We start from the raw sequence: 16877 nt of genomic DNA, 5'->3' as shown, positions 1-16877 counted from the left end.
GAGTCAATGGGCGCAGGCAGGGCAGGGCAGTGCGTGCCGTTCTGTGGAATGACAGCTGCGGTGGGCAGGCCTCTGCTGCTGCAATTACCATTTAAACACCCTCGCTGTGTGGAGATAAGCCGGGGATCCCGGCGCTCCTTCCCCCCGGAGCAGCAGGAGGAGCAGGTATCCTCGGGACACCCTTTCTGCATCGCTCCCGGCTTTTCTGGAGAGCAGCGCCGCTGATCCCCAAATGAACGAGCCCGAAGGCTCTGAGTGGCTGACCTGGCCCGGATTGCTGCTCTCTGTGGCCTCAGCTTTAACCGGGTTTTTAAAATCTGGGTTACACAGTTAATCCAGAACTCCGTGGTAACTAGAGACAGGACCCTATTAATCCTTTGTAGGATCCTTACTTTTATTTTCTTTCCCTGTGTTTCTCACTAACCTCCTAATGCGTTGTATTTAATCCCAGCCATTACTCTCTGCAGAGTGCAGACAGGGAGGATTTCTGCAGGTGAAAGAGTGCATTTTACTGCCTTGTTAATAAGGCTGGTATTTTAATTTTCCAACAGGGTTCCTATTACTCAGACTGTGCAATAACCACAGCGCCTTTCACATTCATCTCCACAAAACAGCCCCGTGAAGTTCATTTTGCATCTGCAGACACATACACAGAACATATTGCTGGGAGGTTTATAATATCTGATCTGTGGAGTGCCCAGTGGCTCCACTTCCAACTGCTTTGAATTTTAAAATAATTATTATCAGGAAGACTCCAAGGTATTCTTAGGAAAAGTGGTGCAGAGCGAGCACAGCCTCAGCCAGAATGGTGTGGGGTTTATAGGAAAGCCATGGACAAGGAACACACCCCATGGGGAAGCCCAAGACCTCTGAGCCCAAGCCCTCCAAGCAGCACCTGCAAAATGGCATTCAAAAAGGGGATGTTGACATGAAAATTCGATTCAAAAGGGTGATATGCTGTCCTTTTGTCTCATATTCAGGTGGCCAGACTGAAAGGGTTGCTTTAAAACCCCTTTTTTTCCCATGCTGGTCAGTCCACTGCTGAGGTCTGCCCAGGGCAAGAGCAGAGTGAGCACAGATCAATCCCTTTTACAACTTAATAATGAATTTAACATTTTGCTTTCAGCCAGCTTAAGTTTCTCATTCTGGCAGTGTCAAAATGCTGCTGGCCATGGCATGTAAAAGGAAAAGGAAATGTCATCCTTTAAAAACAGACTAGGTTCTGCTCTCCGTGTGATGTGGGACTCTTTCTCTGTGCCCTTCGGTCATTTCAGCAGCTACTAAAGCTTAGTCATGAAGCTCCCAAATCCTTCCTTGCACTCCCATGCAGAGGTCTGTGCTAAGCTTTAGGAGAATTACAGATTCAGAATTAAAAAACAAACAAATAAATAAATAACATAAAGTAGAAACAATGAAAAAGAAAAAAAAAAAAAAGAGTTGTAGTCAGGCTTTATCAATCTGTTGCTTCTGCTGCTGGGCTACCACTGAGGACAAGGCATTTTATTAATATCTTGCAAAACCAACCAAATAACAATAAAGAATCCACTCAAAACCCAGTGTGTTGTTGAAGTGCTGAGAATTATGAAAATCAAAAGATGTGGGGCAGATTTCATTCTGGAAGAACTCCTGAGCAGCTCAGGGACAGAGGAGGAAGTGCAGAAGTCAGGATTTTTTTCCTGCGCCCATAGCTGGGACACTGACCTGTGTCTTGTGCTGAGAGAAAATGGATTTATTTTTGCACAGAAGGAAAAACGTCCGAAATAGTTTCTTTTAGTGAGCAAACTGCTGCTGGGGCACACTGAGGATCTGTGTGAGTATTCTGTCACACAGATGGCATGAAGAGAGGCAAATTCTGATGGCACGAGGAGATCCCCAGATTAACTCCTTTAACCTGCCAGAGTCTATTGAGCAGTGACTGTCAAAACAGTGTGACAGTAACCCAGGGATTAATTTAACTCTTCCCCACTCACAGAAGCTGTTCCTTTGTGCTCTGTGCACAAGAACAATCAGAAAAGCTGCTTGCTGCTCTCCCACGTCACCTGAGCACCAGTGATTGTTTTTGATAACTGTTTTTGTAGCCAGGGATGAGGCTCTGTCAGGAACAGCAGGAGCTGCTCTGGCATTCCCCCAGGGAACGGCTGCCAGCCCGTGGGGCTGTCTGTGGGACAGCTAAACCCAGGGAACGATGGCTGTCCCTGCCAACGGGGCTGTGGGACTGACAGCTGGGAAAATGTTTACCCAGCAAGTGACAGAAACGCTCTGGATCCAGCACGAATCTAAGGAACAATTACAAAACCGGCCCAAGCTGCAACCCAGAGGATTTCTTGCATGGAGCAATGGTGGAGATAAACACATTAGGCATCTTCCTTCTCTTCTGAGAGTTGAGAGGAGCTGAATTTAATTAGTTTTAAGTATCTTCCACTGAGAATCTGCAAATAAAAAGTGTTTTCTTAAATCAGGCATTCAGAGGACCTAATTCAGGTCTTTGCTGGCAAGAAGGAGCATTTTATGGAGAGCCAAAGCTTCCAGGGCCCCATTCCGACAAGTTAAGAGACCATTCTGAGCAAGACAATTTCTTGCAGCATCTGGAGTGCAGCATGAACTCCCAGTCCCGCATGGGCAGGGGAGAGCTGGAGCAGCCGAGCTGCGAGCAGCACGGCTTTGTCACAAAGCACTCCAGCCTGCTGCCGGCAGCATCAGCACTGGGACAGGGCTGAGAGGAGATCGCGGGGCACTGCTTGCTCTGGCTGTCCTCAGGAGCCAGCTACACGGGAGCCATCCAAGGGGGAGCACTTTGGGTGAGAAGGAATCCACTCCATCCAGGCCCCTGACTGCAGCAAGGGGCAGAAATGGCCCCAGGAAAACAGAGCAGTAACTTGTCTGATGAGCAGGAGCTCCACTGGGCAGGAAAACATAAAATAGGGCTGAGGGGAGGGAGATGAGCTGGTGAGACTGATGGGAATCTGAGATACAATGGAATACAGGTAAAAGGGTTTGGGAACACTGGGGTTTGCCACAGTTCATGACATCCCTCGAGCTGGTATTTCTGTGCACTTTGTGCATCTCAAATTGTTGACATATGTTTTTTGGTGGCGAAACCACATCCAGTCCATTGTCCCCTGCCCTGTCAGCCCCTGACTGGCTGAGGGCTGGAGGAAATCCAAGTGTTGTCCTCCCAGGGTGTAAAACACATCCAGTGCCAGCCTCCTACACAAAATATGCCACCAGGGTGCAATATGCAAAGCAATGCCAGGGCTTTGCTGTCTGGGATAAACTGATACCCGACTTTCCCACAAAGGAGTTTCTCTGTTACAAATGAACCTCGTGAATTGCCCAAACAAGACAACGGAGTTGCCCTACTAATGGTCTGTGTGGGCGTTGCCCGAGGGTGCTCCTGTTGAGTATGTCCTTAATGGTTACATGGCATAACATTTAACTGATGGGTCTGATTTTGTGCTATGATAGTTACTTGCCGGCTTTGAGTAATGCATTTTAAATGGCGGAATTAAAATTCATTAAATATTGACACAGGGAATAAGAGATGCCAGCTCAACATCTCCGGCTGCTGGTTCCAGGGGTTCAGGAAGTTAATGGAGCCCTGCAGGGTGTTTGGGAGGTTCTGAATTCAGAGCTGCCTGGCCCACTTGCAGCAGAGACCAAGCTGGATGTTCGTCCCTGCTTTCAGTGACTTTCACTGTTCGGCTCGGGTTGGGGAGGAGATGAAAAGGAGGTAAATATTTTTTCTTACCTGAAGCGGGTGAAATACCCCAGGAAATGACAAGGTGACAATTGTACATGAGAGGCTGCGATAATTCTGAGAGGCTCTGCTGAGCTCCCTGCTGGGGGTGTAATTATTTCCTGTGACACGCATTTAAACTGCCCGATTTTTGGCAATTTACCCTACATCAGTTTATCCCCTGTGTTAACCCTTGGCAGGGCTGAGCCCTGCCTGGGCGTGACGCTCTCCCGGACACACCTTGACTCTCCTGACTACACCGTGTGGATCGAGGGCTGTGCTCGGATCCCTCGCTCCTCCCGGATTAACTTGCCACAGTCTAACTCCGTGGATAAGGTGGTGCCCGAGGTGGAGTTGGACGGGTGGGGTTGTTTACACTGCAGTCCGTAAAAGAAACAAAAGGCCTTGCATGCAAGAGAAGAGAAATGGAGAAAGTAAATAAATGAACGAAGCAAAACTGAAAACAAGCATGAGAATGATTCAAAAGGCATTTAAATCAAAAGAGACTCCACTTATGGGAACAGAAGTGTCACGGACTGTATTCAACAATGCTTTACAATGCTTTAGATTAGCTTAGTGATAACACACCCTGCACAGCGTTTCCCATCTAAGCTGCTTATCTCACCAGGGAAAAGAGAAAACAATCCCAGAGAAACCAGACAGAAACGGTGGAATCGCTGGTGTTGTGCTCTCGGTGAAATTGCTTCTGGAAAACAAGCAGGATGTGCCACATTAACTCACTTGCTGATTCTAGTTATTAGGCAACACCGTGCTGAGCAGCAGCAGTGCAGGTGCGGAAATGGGGGTGTGCACACGTGTGTGCAACCCCGAATTCTGTTATTCACCCCACTCACTGCTTGGTAAATTAACACCCCTGGCCTAAAGCTTTAGGTCTGCTTTAGCCCTGGCTTCAGGGAGGCATTGCCTTGCATAGACTCCTGCAAAGTTTCCAGGGTATTCTGCACCATGTTAGCACTTAAACTAAACATTTTAATTATACTAAATATTTTAATTAGCTGCAACTGTTCTCCAAAACGTATTTAAATAAACGATCTCCCGAGACATGAACAAAACAAAGACACCAATACATTTTTTATGCTTTTTGTGCTAAAATGGGCTAAAGTACTAATTAGAAAGCTGCAATATGTGCAAATACATTAATCCTTTATCTCTGCCTTATCCCAAACCAGGGACCCTTTGACTGGCATGTCCTGGGATTGCTCTGTGAGCTGCATCTGTTTTTTTGCGGACAGTGACACGGCTTTTAATGCAAAGTGCACCTCCCAGAGTGAGCTCAAAATGTTCCCTTCTCCTCCCACGCATCCCTGCTGCCCTCGGGGAGGGTCTTTGTCTCAACAGCCACTCCTGGCATTTATGTCGCCACCCTTGTAGGATAACACCTTGGATGGGGAGGGGGAATCCCCCATGGAAAAGCTCCAGCCTTTTCCACCTCAAAGTGCAAAGAGAACTTAACCCGCTTCGAGGTGGGTGCCTCATGTCTGGGAGCCCGGAGCGAGGAAATGGGAACCTTTGGGGATTCAGGGTCACACCCTGGTCCTGCAGGGTGAGGTCCCCTCGTCCCTCGGGAAAGTCCTGCTGGAGAGAAGAGGAACCAAACAGGGCCACAGCAGGGTCCGGGACGGAGCCAGGACAGGAGGGGCAGGAGGGGCTGGCTGTCAGCTTAGGAACACTCGCCAAGTTCCTGCTCAGCCCTGCCTCTTTCGCAGCGCTGGCGGGTCTCTAAGGGGTGTTTACACTCGGTTTTAAGGATTGATCCCTTCTCACAAACCGCTCTAACGCCCAAGCTGTGATGTACACACAGCATGTCCTTTGTTTTCCTCTGTCCTTTTAAATCGCTCATTGCACTTCAGTGGAGCTATAACCAGAACTTCCTTGGCTCCACAATCTTACATTACAGTGGCCTCCATCACCTCTCAGTAGATCTCCCTGCTTTGAAGTGCATCCTTCAGCACAGCTGGTAAATCCCTGGCTCTGAAAAAAGATGCTTTCTAGAGCAAGAGGAAAACGACTCTTGGGATTTGCTTTCCTCTGTTACTCAAGTGGCTTGTGATAATGCCCTATAAAAAACCCAACGGCCCAGATGTGGTTTATTCCTTTCCAGTGTAATTTATGCTGGAAGTCCTGAAGTTCAACCAGAAACTGTTTGAGAAATTAACTGCCCTTTTTCTGCACTGCCCTGCTAAGCAGCAGAACCGTGGGTGAGGCACTTCCCTGTCGTTATGAAGGAATGATTTGCCGTTCGAGGCAGGACCGCCTGGTGAGAGCTCAGCAGCAGGAAATGCACGCTCCATCCAGGAGGCGAGTGCCGCAGAGCGCTCCCGTGCGCCGGGCTCAGCCCGGAGGAGCAGGGCGGGGTCACTCACCTGCTCGATGTCGCTGTTCTTGCGCGATTTGTAGATGAACTCGCCGATGGCCACGAACACGGAGAGCACCAGCCCCGCCGCCAGCACGATGAAGATGCCCCCGATGTTCTCCACCCCGAGGGCGCTGGCTTCCTTGCTGTCCTCCTCGGGGCAGCCGTTGCCTCGCCACCACTTCTCCTTCATCATGTGCAGCTTGCCCTCCTCCTGCAGCTGCAGGATGGCGATGGTGATCTTGTCCCTGTACGGGGACCCTGCAAGGGGACAGCGAGGCCTGGCAGTGCTGCAGGGAGCAGCTGCCACCGTCTGAGGCAGAAGCCTGCCTTAGCACAGGGGGGATTATTCCGGCTGGAAAGGCTGGAGGTGGGAAGGGGAATCTCTGTTGGTGTCTGCCCTGGGGACTGGGAAGCAGAAGGCTCCACTGGTGTTGTTATTTGAGAATTCATGATAATTTTAGGGTCTCCTAGTGAGGTTTATTTAAGCCTAGGCAGTGGGTTTTCTTGCTAAGGCGTTCCTCCACATCATATTTGAATATTGCTGTGAGCACTCTTTGAGAATTTCCGCTTTGCATCCCTTCTATTGACTCCAGCATCTGTTGGTTTTTCCTGCTGCCTGTAAATGAGGGCTGCCTCAGAGGAGTCCACAGGCACTCAGACACTTTCTCTTCCCATTTACACTCACAGCTCCTCCTCAGCTTCCTACAGCTTGTAAGAACACTGTGTGGACAAGTCCTTTTTATTGTGATTTGCAACAATAGCGGCCCTGCAAGCTGAAAATAGCAACAATTTCATGCTTTTGGCTTGCAAGCCACCATTTGCTAAAAATGATGTGTGTGCAGGCTTTCCGGCTTTATGGGCCTGGACAGTGTCTGGCAAGGACTGGGTCACACTGCGTGGCTCAGTCTGCTTAGATTTGCTTTCACACACTCTGCTCAGCCTCTCCATTTTCCAAAATCCTGCAGCCTGTGTTTGTGAGAGACACTTTGTTGGACCAGGATTTTGTGATTGCAAGGAGGGCGGGCTTGTAAGAATGGTTCTGTGATTCTGTGAGATGCTGTTTGGCTCCAAAGGCACACGTGTGCTCCCAAATCCTGCCATGCTGGACTCCCTACAGCTGGAAACATTCGGAGTCTGGGCAGAAATGCAGAGCTGAAAGCCCTGCAGCTATTTCTTTTCCCTTTCCTGTCCTTTAGTAGCACATTAATAAGACATGGAGAGACACATGGCTTCCCACTGCCAGAGGGCAGGACTGGGTGGGCTATTGGAAAGAAGTTTTTCCCTATGAGGGTGAGGAGACCCCAGCACAGGGTGCCCAGAGCAGCTGTGGCTGCCCCTGGATCCCTGGCAGTGTCCAAGGTCAGGCTGGACACTTGGAGCAGCCTGGGACAGTGGGAGGTGTCCCTGCCCATGGCAGGGGTGGCACTGGATGGGATTCACAGTCCCTCCCAGTCCAGGCCATTCTGTGATTCTCAGATTTTCTTCAACCACTATTTCATCAAAGTCTCATTTTGCTGCACATTAAAGGTGTTGCAAACCGAACTCCATCAAGGCAAACCAAGCTTTAAGGCAGAATGTGTGCCAGAATTGCAGGGATCACATGGAACTTCATAAAAATCTCACTGAGGCACCGCTCCCGAGTCCTTATGCATCAAAACAGCCTTCACAGCTTCAGTTTTGCTCCTTATTTTGCTGTGCAAGACGTTGTGAAAAACACTCGTCCCGTGGATCCACGTCCCCCTCGCTGCTCTCCATCTCCTTCATCCCCCAGCCCTGTCTGAGGAGAACAGCGTGAGGAACATTGCAATTCCTCATCTGTTGTGCCACACTCAGCTGCTGCTGGGCCAGAGCACTGCCAGCACTGGGCCATGCTGTGACCACAGCTGCCAGGAGACACGTGTCAGACTATCCCAAATCCATCTGGGAAGCCAGAGACCAGCACAGCTGGGGGCAGCCAGCTCTGAGAGGAAAATGTGCCTGCTGCAAGAATGGATGGATTGTGTGCTTGCTGTTAAAGACCCAAAAATAACAGCACAGAAAACAGGCCAGAAACACCTCCAAACACTGGCTTTGCACAGAGGAGTGAATTATTACCCCTGAAAACAGCAGTGCCTCGCAGAAGAGAGTGCAGAATTGTTTGTGCCTTGTCCCCTGCAATGTGTAAGGCTGCAGGACTCATCCATTTCCCCTGTCTGGAAGGACACAGCTGGGAAGTAAAGTGGAGCAGCCAGAGTCACAACACAGGATTTGTGGGGTTGTTCATTCTTTCTTGTGGTGTTTATGTTGCAATCAGGATTACCACAATTCATCTGGAATGTAACAGGCGCCTCCAGATTTCTGCACGGGCTCTTAGAGTTTGTCAAGAGTGCCTGGAGAGCTGCACTGGTGGTGGTTTATTGGTGAGCTCTACCACCACCCACAAATCCATCTCCACACCTCTTTAAATATTCAGCACATTACTTATGGCCTCTGAGCTATTAACAAACCTCTTTGGCCAGGAAATGCATTTATCTACTTTCTTAGCAGTCTCCCAAGGAACTGGGAAGAGCTTTAGCTGTTAGAATTACCTGCATCAGCCTGGCACTGATCCTGGAGTTGAACCTGCCCTGACACAGAATCCCAGAATCACTGAGGGTGGAAAAGAACAGAGAGCACCGAGTCCAGCCCGTGCCCAATGCCCACCTGGTCCCCAGCCCAGAGCAGTGAGTGCCATGTGCAGGCCTTTCTGACCCCCCCAGGGATGGGCACTCCAAACCTCCCTGGGCAGCCCCTGCCAAGGCCTGGCCACCCTTTCCATGGAGAAATTCCTCCTGACGCCTGCAACTGCTGTATTTTACTTGCAGAAGATGCTCTGGTAAAATAATACATTTCCCAGATTCAAGAATTCTCCTCCCTGTTTCTTCAGGAGCCATCAGGTGCTGTCCAGCTCCCTCACTGGCAACTCTGGAGTCCCAGGCTCTGTGGTTTTACATTCCCCTGCAGGCCAGTTAAGCATTGCTGAAGATCTGGTGTTAAAGGTCACAGACAACCCTTTTAAAAATGTTGGGTTTTTTTCTTTTTTCCCCCATACAGCCTCTGCAGTCAATACTCTTGAATGCTCTGAGAGAAATAACAGAGCCTCAGGGGTCCCTCTGAATAGTGGCAGGTTTATCTTGTTTATGAAATCAGTTGTTTATGAGATGCTTAATGATGCTGGATTATTCCACAGTGCTTGGGGACATCTATTCCCCTGAATTTTGAAGGCTTTTCTTAACAAAAAAATAAAGGTGCACTTCTCATACAAGAAGCATCTTATAAATATATTTCACAGCTGCATTTCCAATGGCTGCACTGTCTCTGAGGATTGCCATCTGTTCCAATTATTCCTTCATTGTTCTTGGCTTAAAGTGTGGCAGCTTTATAACCACAAGGAAACTCTTGCCATGAGTTTGGCATTCCTGGGGATTTTAGCTTTTGTATCACTTTTCTCAGGGTGCCAAGGCTGTTCTCACACAGCCAGTGGAAAAATATACTTGGGATGTCATGTCTGTGACAATCTGTCTGCGGGGCTCAGCACCACAAAGAACGACAGTTCCCAGTGCAGAGGTGTTTCTCCCTTGTTTTCATCTGCTCTGTCAAGCAATGGATGAACCAATCCCCAGCTGGACGGGGCTTGGAGCGACCTGGGATAGTGGGAGGTGTCCCTGCCCATGGCAGGGGGTGGCACTGGCTGGGCTTTGAGATTCTTTCCAAGCCAAACCCTTCTGTGGCTCCGTAATTCCATGAACACAGGACAAAACCTGGCTCCCCACTGCCAATTGTTCACAAGTGCACAGCACAAAAATCTGACACAATTTTTAATGCTGTACAATTAGAAGACCTTAGAAAGGGTACTGGACATGCTAGAAAAGGTCTGCCAGAGAGAGTTTGGAGAAATTGGGAGTCTTAAAGCTCTGCATTAAAGGAGATGTATTTCTGGTCCTCAGAGCAACACCGAAGAACAGTGAGGATCAACTTCAAGGTCCTGCATCAGGGATTTCAGTGTTTTGAGTAAGCAGCTTTCTTTGGGGCACATACAGAATGCCAGAATGGTTTGGGTGGGAAGGGACCTTAAAGCCCTTCTAGTCAGGTGGGTGGGGACACCTCCCACTGTCCCAGGCTGCTCCAAGCCCCATCCAGCCTGGCCTTGAGCACTGCCAGGGATCCAGGGGCAGCCAGAGCTGCTCTGGGCACCCTGTGCCAGGGCCTGCCCACCCTCACAGGTGGGGGAGGCCCCATCCCATCTAGGCCTGGCTTTGTCAGTATGAATCCATTCTCACTTGTCCTGTTTCTGAGATCCCAGGGCTGGCTGGATCGTTTGCCTCAGGGGACACTGTGGCTGTGCTCCCCGGCTCTTACCAATGGGGGTGCCCACGCCGTAGCCCTTGGAGTCGATGAGCCCCCCGATCTGGGTGAGGTTGCAGTTCCTCTGGGTGACGTACTCGATGCTGGTGGACTCCATGAGCAGGGCGTAGTCGGTGGTGAGCACGCGCTGGATGCCCTCGTCGTTGTTCTTCACCAGTGCCGTCTGCTGCCTGCTGCTCATGAACGCCCACATCTTCTCGTACGTCGAGATTTTGGATTTCTGCGGAGGGAAAAGGAGGCACAGGATCACACCGGCACCCCAACTGCCCTTGCCAAATGTTCCTCAGCCTCCCCAGCCTCAATGGCCCTACCACATCTGGAGTGACAGGGAACTGGTGGCAGGGTTTCCTTCCAGCAGCATTTCCCTCTTACTGGGCTTTATGCTGAGGAATCTCTTCTTGTTCCCACTCTCTTTGCAGTGCCAGGAACTTTGGAACTGGCCTGGCTGTGAAGTGCTTTGGAGTTTTCTGGGCCCATGCTGCTCCATAGATTGCAGCACGCAGGCAGCTGACCTGGTACAGCTGGACACTGCTGTCCTGGGACACTGCTGTCCTGGACACTGCTGTCCTGGGACACTGCTGTCCTGGGACACTGCTGTCCTGGACACTGCTGTCCTGGGACACTGCTGCCCTGGGACACTGCTATCCTGGGACACTGCTGCCCTGGGACACTGCTGTCCTGGGACACTGCTGCCCTGGAAACTGCTATCCTGGGACACTGCTGCCCTGGGACACTGCTGTCCTGGGACACTGCTGCCCTGGGACACTGCTGTCCTGGGGTCCTGGGACACTGCTGTCCTGGACACTGCTGTCCTGGAGAACTGCTGTCCTGGGACACTGCTATCCTGGGACACTGCTGTCCTGGACACTGCTGCCCTGGGACACTGCTGTCCTGGACACTGCTGCCCTGGGACACTGCTGCCCTGGGACACTGCTATCCTGGGACACTGCTGTCCTAGGACACTGCTGCCCCAGGACACTCTGCTCCTGCCTGTCAGGGCACACCCACTGCTCCAAGAGCCTGGTGATGAACAAAGCATTCATCTGCCCCTGTCGTGTTCACACCACTTGCCTGAAGTCACGTACTTGAGGGATAAAGTTTGAGAAACAGAGCAAATAAACTCCTGCTTTGTGCTTCCCATTGCAGTCAGACTCAAGGATGTGATCCTTTTGCCACAGGGGTTAAGGGCAGTGTCTCCTCAGTCCCTCAAGCCCTGGCTCTGGTTTACAGCATCTCAGCTGATTCCAGGCTCAGTTTTAAACACCAGCTTCAGGGGGATTCCTGTGAGAAGTTGAATTTCTGTGTCTTTGAGCCTTAAATGTTAATATGCCTTACCTAGAAATTCAGTATCTGTGAATGTCACCTGAATTCCACCTCAGTTTGGTGAGCCACAGGATACCATTAAACTCTGAAGGTGGTTAAGTGGCTCTCCACAATTAGGGACCATTTTTATAGCTCAGTTGGGAATATTTTTGAAATTGATGCTATGTTTATGCACTAGACTGAGTCTGACAGTGAATTTAGTGAAAGGATGTATTCCTTATTCAGAAGAGTTTATAAGAAAGATCTTGGCTTCTCAACTTGCCAGCTCCCATTTTTTTTTTTTTTTTTTTTCCCTCAGATGGATCCTGTGCCAAATTTGGCCTTTGAATTTTCATTAATTTCAGTGGAAACACATCTGCACTTGAGAAGGCAGGAGCTGGCACAAGTTGCAACACAGGACTAAGATCTGCTATGGTGGAGGGGCAAGAAAGCAGTGGAGGATTTATGGACATGCTGGAAACAGAGCAGGACAGCAGTCTGGAGAAATAAATGTGTGTCACGGCTTGTAGATGGGAAACATCTTGCCTTCAGCTGGACTTCTCCCAGATTTGGCCATTCCCACAGATGGGAATGCTGCCTGGGTGCTGCTGGCTTGCCCTCCTACAAGGCTTAACTGTCCTGAGCTGCCCAGGTCCTGTTTTGGGAGCATTTTCATCTGCTCTGGCCAGATCTGACATCTCTACACAGGGAAGAGGCTGATTCTGAGGTTCCTTTCAAGGTCAGAACTCCATTTTCCCCCCACAAATAATTCCAATTGCTTTTGTTTTCATTCCCCCCACTGTCTGGCTAAAAGTCACTGCAGAAAAGTGACTGCCTCAAAAAATATTTCATCTTCAGAATAATTTTTTTTCTGGGGAAACTACAGCAACAGGGACACCGGTGCTAGGCATTCCAAAGCAGTGGGCAATAATGGGCCTTATAGACACCACTAACTACAAGTGATGTCAGCCTGAATAATTGCAAATGGAGCTTTGGAAAAGCAGTGGGAGTACCTTGCTTTTCGAATATGCTTCCTGATCTCCATCCCCTCCAGCAATTACACTGTGTAATCTGATCTTCCAGGGGCTTCCTGCTGCTACTTGGAGCACAAAGTCCTAAATCAAAGCTCTTTAGAGTCTGCTTTGCATTTTTCTGTGCCCGATGTCTCCAGAAACCTTTTTTCCCATGTGTGTCCCACACAGTCCTGGAAACCAGAGGGATCTGGGCTTTGCCCCTCTCCCTTGTTCCTGTCCCCTCCACAGCGAGGAATGCCCAGCACGCCGTGGTTTGCTTTGAAAAATGGTGGTCTGAAGAAAAACCTGTTCCCCTTGGCGTTCCTTGGCTTTAGTACATTTGATTTGACAAATCACATCTTGCAGCAGAGAACGCACTCGAGGCAATGGCCCTTCCCAGGGCACGCAGCCCTGTGCCTCACTCCTCAGGGTGTTTGTTTTTGCTGCTGCCGCAGCGATCCCTCCTTTCCCTCTCCCTGTTTCCAGCACCTCAGCACTCCCGGGGACAGGACAGCTCCCAGGGCAGGGACACAGGCTAAAATGTCACGGCGGAGGTGCCGTAACTCTGCTTACCCTGGGAGGAGTGCGGGAGTGGAGAAAGTGCTGCCTGAATTCCCTCCTGCTGCCTCCTCCAGTTCCCAGCCCCTCCCTGGGGTGTGTGTTTATTTAGCTCAAGGAGTAGATGCAGCATTTCACAGTCGGAGGGAGGCAAAGTCAGAACCTTCCTCTGCAGGCAGAAGTAGCTGGTTTTGTACAGCGAGCTACTCCAGGATTTTTTATTTCAAGTTTTGGGCAGGACAAAGAACTCCTAATCTAATCTTGTGAGGATCTGAAGATGCTTCTGTAATAAAAAACCACTGAGTGTTTACAAGTGCGATACACTGCATTTTTCATGCATTTTCACTGTGTCACCCTCCCCCTGCCAGGGAATCCATCCCCAGTTTCTGTGCTGTCCTTCCCCTGTGCTTCTGTGCACATGCATTTCAGGCACAAGTAAGCTGGCACATGTAGTGCATAAATATTTAACCACCTTGTCTGAAGGTTTTCTTTTAGAAGCTCACATGCTTTTAAGCCTACATATTTCTGCCTGCAGGATTAATGGTGCAAAAAGAAATCAGTGTAAAACTAAAAAAAGCTCTAGGAAATTTGTTCTGGGCTTCTCTTGTAGAGCTTCAGGACCTATTTCCTCTTAAAATGCAGGGATGCAACAGGATTTGAAGTTTTGTCTCTGAAGCTAAATTTGACTTCAGAATATCAATGGCAGTGAACTTCTTTGGGCATGAAAGAGCCAGAGGAGAATCCAGAGCTTGCCCTACTGGAATATCTCCAGGTGGGTTTCCATCTCAGTGGAAATGTCAGCTCATCATTTCAGGAGCTCTCTATAGCAAAATGCTGTAGTTGGTGTTTTTCTTTCATCTCTGTTCAGCCACAGGAGAGCCTTGACAGGGGCAGTTCACCCTCGGCAGCACCAGCAGGGACAGACTACGCAGAATCCCAGAATCCCGGGATGGCTGGGGTTGGAAGGGACCTCTGGAGATCACCCAGTCCAACGCCCCTGCCAAGGCAGGGTCACCTGGAGCAGGTGACACAGGAATTTTTGATTTTTGCCTTTTGGCATGTCCCCAGAGAGGGAGAGATCTCTTGTCACAGGTGTTGTTCTGCCCCACTGCTTCCCCCAGAGTGTCATGCCCTTGCAAGGCTCTGTGTGTGTGACTCCATGAGCACCATCCTCAGACACCACAGGGAAAAGCCTGACCTGAGCCTCACCCTGAGCCTGACTTCCCTGCTGACACTGCTGAGGGAGCTGCTAAGTAATTCCGACTGTCACAGGATTTTTGTGTGTGTATTCTGTATTTATACCTTGTTGGCTTTTACACTGACATACAATTTTACACTGACATACAATTTTATGAGATTATCCATTTTGTATGTAATTAATACTAATAATTAAGAAAAAGAAAAAAAAAAGACATAATTATCACAGTTGTCTACCCATTAGCCACAGAAAACTCATCCCTTGCAGATGTGTTCAGGTGTGTGCGTGGTCCCTGTATTGATAGTCTGGGTGATATTGACCATGGAGCATTCAAAAAAGGGACAAACAAACTTGCATTTTCCTGTGGCATTACCGCGGTGCAAATGTGGCTTTCAGAAGGGGAAGCAGACTTTTCCAGCTGCTTTTAGTGAAGGGGCTGGAAGGAAATAGCATCCCAGCTGGAGGAGAATATCCCCATGTCCATGGCCTGGCTCCCATCAGAGCCAGATGGGTTTGCCCCTCAGTGCACTTCACTGCAGGCTGGTTTTCCACGTGTCCTGGGGAAAACCTGCTGGGTTTTACATTCCTGGTGCTGAAGGATCCACTGAGGCTGGGGTACTTGGTGTATTTACCTTCTCCTCCAGTCCTTTGGGGTGCTGTGGTTGTGGCTGTGGGTGAATGATGTATCTACCCACCCGTCAGATTCCTTGGGATGCTGTGGCTCTGGCTGTGGGTACCTGTATTTATCTTCTCCTCTAATCCCTGGGGATGCTGTGGCCCTGGTTTTGGGTGAATGATGCATTTCCCTGTCCCTGCAATCCCTGGGGATGCTGCGGCTCTGGTTTTGGATGCATTTCCCTGTCCCTGCAATCCCTGGGGATGCTGCGGCTCTGGTTTTGGATGCATTTCCCTGTCCCTGCGATCCCTGGGGATGCTGCGGCTCTGGTTTTGGATGCATTTCCCTGTCCCTGCGATCCCTGGGGATGCTGCGGCTCTGGTTTTGGATGCATTTCCCTGCGATCCCTCGGGATGCTGCGGCTCTGGTTTTGGATGCATTTCCCTGTCCCTGCGATCCCTGGGGATGCTGTGGCCCTGGTTTTGGATGCGTTTCCCTGCGATCCCTCGGGATGCTGTGGCTCTGGTTTTGGATGCGTTTCCCTGTCCCTGCGATCCCTCGGGATGCTGCAGCTCTGGTTTTGGATGCATTTCCCTGTCCCTGCAATCCCTGGGGATGCTGCAGCTCTGGTTTTGGATGCATTTCCCTGTCCCTGCAATCCCTGGGGATGCTGTGGCCCTGGTTTTGGATGCGTTTCCCTGCGATCCCTCGGGATGCTGCGGCTCCGCCTCCCGGCCCCGCTGGAGCGCCGGCAGCGGCTCCGGCCCCGCGGCGGCCCAGGGCTGCCTTACCTTGAAGAAGGTCATGGTGGATCCGTCCCTGACAGCCCCGTACTCTATCTTGGTTTGCTTTGCCAGGTCATCCGCCGAGTCGATGGGAGATTCCATCCTCTCCACGGTCAGGAAGGCAGCCAGGTTGGCAGTGTAGGATGAGATTATGATTAAGGTGAAAAACCACCATATTCCTCCAACTATTCTGGTGGAAAGAGCTTTGGGCATCAGCTCTGATCCTGTTACAACACCATCAAAACAATCATATTAAAATGAGGCTTTCCTGATACCACAGCCTGGTTTTAGGCACAGAATGCTTTTATGAGCTGTAGCATGATAAAATGATTTCAACAATAATCTCACAGATGCACAGCTGACATTTATAATGGTAACACACTGGGAAGGGGATGTGTGCCATGATACATGACAAATGGAATTATCCTTGGGTCTAAGCCCCTTACCTCTCTGAGCTAACCAGCCTTGTGATATTAATCTTGTACATCCCCAGCAAGCTACTCTGGTATTTCTGTCTGCTTCTGGAGTCCCTTTGTGCCCATCCACTGCAATCAATTCTGTAAGCAGAGCTCTTTAGCAAACGCTCCTCTGCTCACAGCTGCCTGACAGAAATACCTCACAGGAGGAGCCTGCCCCGTGCATCCTATCGACACATCTCAGCACCAACAGGGAGATCAATGCAGCCCCAGAGACCTCAGTGAACCTCAGCTCAGCCCCCACAAAACCTCTCACTAGCAACAACGTGTTTTGAAAAAATCAGAGGGTCGATGGACACATCCCTTGGGTCCTTGGATCCTCAGGGCGATGCAAAGTTTTGGACAGCGAATTTAACACTCATTATTCCAAACAGGTTTGAGCAGCTCTCTGCCATTGCCATAAATCCCCAGAGAGCAGCACGTGTTACCTGCA

At 50.0% G+C, this 16877-nt stretch overlaps 1 protein-coding gene across 5 annotated transcripts in view; it reads right to left on the bottom strand.

Annotated features, from left to right (window-relative positions):
• LOC128783666 (glutamate receptor ionotropic, kainate 1) overlaps positions 1-16877 on the bottom strand; it is a 109392-nt gene that overhangs the window by 2623 nt on the left and 89892 nt on the right. For 3 of the 5 annotated variants that reach the window (XM_053934627.1, XM_053934632.1, XM_053934630.1), the window contains 3 exons: positions 15975-16192; positions 10491-10716; positions 6121-6371 (listed from right to left, as the gene is read on the bottom strand). In XM_053934627.1, coding sequence (XP_053790602.1) covers positions 6121-6371; positions 10491-10716; positions 15975-16192 — 695 coding nt within the window. Of the gene's footprint in view, positions 1-3976; positions 4141-6120; positions 6372-10490; positions 10717-15974; positions 16193-16877 lie in introns of all 5 variants that reach the window. The other 2 variants (XM_053934629.1, XM_053934631.1) reach the window with 1 other exon arrangement.

Source organism: Vidua chalybeata, chromosome 2 (assembly GCF_026979565.1).
Source record: "Vidua chalybeata isolate OUT-0048 chromosome 2, bVidCha1 merged haplotype, whole genome shotgun sequence".
Classification (NCBI taxonomy): Eukaryota; Metazoa; Chordata; class Aves; order Passeriformes; family Viduidae; genus Vidua; species Vidua chalybeata.
The sequence above is the reverse complement of the archived record's forward strand: the minus strand, read 5'-3'. Positions and strand labels throughout refer to the sequence as shown.